The sequence below is a fragment of the Hermetia illucens genome, chromosome 1, assembly GCF_905115235.1.
Source record: "Hermetia illucens chromosome 1, iHerIll2.2.curated.20191125, whole genome shotgun sequence".
Taxonomy (NCBI): Eukaryota; Metazoa; Arthropoda; class Insecta; order Diptera; family Stratiomyidae; genus Hermetia; species Hermetia illucens.
The window spans coordinates 185,295,284-185,296,958 of record NC_051849.1 but is presented as its reverse complement, the minus strand read 5'-3'; the positions used below and the strand labels follow the sequence as shown (position 1 = coordinate 185,296,958).

The following is a 1,675-nucleotide window of genomic DNA, read 5'->3' as shown; positions in this document are numbered from 1 at the left end:
TTCGCATAAAACAAAATTGCAAACATTTCATCAGCAATCGATGCGAGACGGTCTTGTTCAAAATTACAGAGCGGCCAGTTTAACTTTGATGAGTTGAGGTGAGGATTCACGAAATCTCCGAGTTATTGCCTCTTATGGAGGCATGATGTCTGGCCCAATATGAACGTGGTTCTCCCAAGATTTTTTGTCTACTTTGTACGGGTTTAACATACCCGAGATTCTGCTGAGGTGGTGTTAAGACGTAATCCAGACCGAGTTGATTCGTTTGGTTTTTTGGGCCAGAACGTTACCAGAAACAGAGATTGATTATTATTAACTCATCTGGAAGTGAGTTGCAAAATTGCTTCCAGGCCCACCCTGAAATACACCACTTTCTCACTCCCAACACATTCACATATTAAAATATATGACCGAATCGATGAAACAAATTAACACTAATCGATACAGTTTTGATTACAGAGATCCAATGGACGCCCTTCTCCTCGAGCAGCATCTATGCGCACCACTCCGTCTATTCCCGGAACCTCTGATTCCGCAATTCACTCAACAGGATGCAGACGCAGCATCAGTTGCAATACTGGAAAAAGCTCGCCAACATCTTCAAATGTGGGGTCGATCACCGTACACGGAACTATTACTGCCTCAGATCTATCAACGTCCAGGACTAAGTGCACTGAATCTCGGCCTCTGGCAACAGCAATGGCCCCAACTCCAAGCAGGCTTTCTAGCGAGTGCAGCCGTTTCAAATGCACGGACTCCACCGCCCCCACCAGTCTCTACTCCATCAAGTTCAGGGTCTCCTTCGCCGGATATGAGGACGAAACATTTTCAACGATTTAGCCCGTATCAGATACCGCAGCACCCACCAACCCCAAGGAGTCCGCCAAATTAGTAGAATACCTTTTTAGCGCTGTACGAAACAATAAAAACAAACTCCAGTGATGGAGGATGCAGTTCCGCAGTCTTGTATTTAGGTGTGCGGAGGACGATGCATCCTCAAACTGTGTGCAAAAGAGATGCGGCAGAGCCCCTCACTCCTATATTTTGTAAGTATCCCAATTTACGGAGCCCAGCGCTCCCCTAACGTAAATACGAAATGAATGACAGGGGATGCACCATCATTCGAGCGTGTGAGAAACTTGGAAACAAATTGCGTGTACTATCTGTGGTTTAATTATTATTTCCTAAATTTAGTATTATTTAGACTTTCCGTTCGTTGGTCTTAGTCCCAAATTTAGCCCAGCTATAAAAATTTTATTTCAATCTTAAATACATAACTCAAATGTATTCAAATGATAATAATATGGCGGAGAATATACTTAAACTAAATCAAACATTCTTATATTGTTGTTGCGTGTAAATACTGTAAGTAGACATTAAGCGTACACCTAGGAGCTAGAAAGTGAAGTATTAAGCGAAATCAGAATATTAAAATAAAAACAAATAAAATATGTTAGAAGATGCTTAATTAATATAATTTCTAAGATATTAGATACATTGCCTGTGTAATTTATTTATTATTATTTTATGGCTTATTTTATTTATGTACAAAAGTATCGGTTAATAAAATAAATAGATCAAAATAGGTAAAACAACTATAGAAGTAACTGAAGTGAAGAGAGCGAGAGAGAGATGAATGAGATGTCTGAGTGTAGTTTTGGTGCTGCTTGGAATG

The 1,675-nt window shown here is 40.2% G+C and overlaps 1 protein-coding gene across 1 annotated transcript; it reads left to right on the top strand.

Annotated features, from left to right (window-relative positions):
- Positions 1-406: 406 nt before the first annotated feature.
- On the top strand, positions 407-892 carry LOC119646993 (T-box protein H15-like). Its single transcript, XM_038047715.1, has one exon. The coding sequence runs from the start codon at positions 407-409 to the stop codon at positions 890-892; it is 486 nt and encodes a 161-aa protein (XP_037903643.1).
- Positions 893-1,675: the final 783 nt, after the last annotated feature.